General features: G+C 33.4%; 1 protein-coding gene across 3 annotated transcripts in view; it reads left to right on the top strand.

The window, feature by feature from the left end:
- LOC114653862 (protein disulfide-isomerase TMX3-like) overlaps window positions 1-1,561 on the top strand; it is a 1,157,775-nt gene extending 1,156,214 nt beyond the window's left edge. For all 3 annotated transcript variants that reach the window (XM_051929281.1, XM_051929279.1, XM_051929280.1), the window contains one exon: window positions 64-1,561. In XM_051929281.1, the coding sequence (XP_051785241.1) occupies window positions 64-348 (285 nt within the window). In that variant the 3' untranslated portion in view covers window positions 349-1,561. The remainder of the gene's footprint in view (window positions 1-63) is intronic.
- The last annotated feature ends 289 nt before the right edge of the window (window positions 1,562-1,850 follow it).

Raw genomic sequence — 1,850 nt, 5'->3', positions numbered from 1 at the left:
TTATTTCCGAGGTGATAGCTGTAATATTCATTTTAATAAAATCAGCTTTTTATTTCTCTTTAGTCTGTCTTCAGAAGCTCTCCAATTCTTGGCTGCTTTCTTTTCGGCCTGCCTCTGGGTGTCATCAGCATCATGTGTTACGGAATTTGCACTGCTGAATCCGATGACAGTTCTGAAGATGCTGAACTCTTGAAGAAAGACTCAAGGAATCTGGAACTGACGGATGAGGGCAGTGAAGATGAGTTAGACAATGGCAGCAATGAACACCAGACAGAAAGTATACCTGACCATAGTGATGAAGAGCTAGAGCATGAAGAAAAGGATTCTATAGAAAAGAAAACTGATTAGCAAACTGACTGGTGTTTCCTTGCATATTTTTTCTTTCCATTTAAGGGGTATATTTGAATCCACCCTTAACTAGAATTAAGTTGTAAAATTCCACAACAGGTTTTTTATACAGCTTTGCCAGTGTGAAGATTTTGGTTTTCTAAAGCAGAATAGAAGTGAAAACAGAGTAATTTACTGTAAATGTATACAAATGTATGTACTTCATTGCAGCACCCTGAATTTTTTTGCTGCTGTGTTTTAAGCTTTTAAGTTAATCTGTATACAGTATGTAAATACTATTTGAGGAGCTCCTATCTTATAAAATTTTTACCGTTTCCATTGGCATCTTTTTGTTCACTGGCATTTGACCTAATATGCAGTTCTATAAGATACACCTTCTAATTTTCCACTCTGTTATAAAATGACTTTAATTTTACTGCTGTTACAATAGAAATGGTTTGCGTGCTCACAAGATGTCCTTCACACTTGTAATGATAAATGCTCATGAATTATTAACCAGTTTTCTTATTTGTCAGTTTCTGAAAAGCTTTAGCAATGCTTTTAGTCATAAAAGCACTAATATATTCTATTTAAAATTATTTTGTTACCCTCATTGAGTGCCAGGAAAGTTCAAATAGCTTTATTGTGTAGAGTAAGAAACATGTAGTTATTCATTTTTTTATTGTAAGTAAATTGGATTATCCAATATGACATTCTTGATATACATAATCATCTGAAGTTATCAGCTCTGATGTTTCTTAGAATAGCTAAAACGCAATGAAGAAATCTTCACCATTGATCACAGGCATAGTGACATTATTTGAGTGAATGTTCTGGGCTGTTGTGTATGTTTGTGACCATGTGTCTGTTTTTAAAACACATCCATGATAAAGTTGTATGTGTATTTTTCTGTTTTTCAGCAATATAGCATTCTGGGGTCCTTTATGAAGCAAACTATTTCTTAGTTTCCTTGTCTTATTTATGAATGTTACCATTTACAAGGCTTCTAATGAGAAATTAAATGTTGGACAGGTTGAAATGTAAGCACAGTGATAAGAACAGTAAGCATTCATTTTGTTTCACAGTCATGGAAAAATTTGAAAACTTGGTTATGTCAGATATATTGTTAAACAGTAGCAGTTCAGTTGGTGTTATTATGGAACTAACTAAAGCATGCTTGAAGCAAAAAAAAAAAAAAAAATTACATATTTTTTTAATTAAAAACTAAAACTTGTGTTTCTTTTTTTTTATTTAGTTCAACTCTTATTACTTAAGAATTCTTAATTCCTTCAAACTTTGCTTCAATTGTCCAGGTTACAACTCATCTGCCAGAATCTTCCAAAAGGAGAATGGAATGGGCAAACTGCAACCCTTGATAAACGGATCACATATTCAGAGGTTAATCTTTTCAGTCATTCCTCTTGAGCTTGTTCACAGCCTTGTGCAGAATGACATTTTGTTTTCCAAGGGGCAATTTTCTATGAGTGAAGGGGTCTGAGACACAGAAATTGGCTCTAGTTATC

This window comes from Erpetoichthys calabaricus, chromosome 6 (genome assembly GCF_900747795.2).
Source record: "Erpetoichthys calabaricus chromosome 6, fErpCal1.3, whole genome shotgun sequence".
Lineage (NCBI taxonomy): Eukaryota > Metazoa > Chordata > Cladistia > Polypteriformes > Polypteridae > Erpetoichthys > Erpetoichthys calabaricus.
This window is presented reverse-complemented; position numbering and strand designations above follow the sequence as displayed.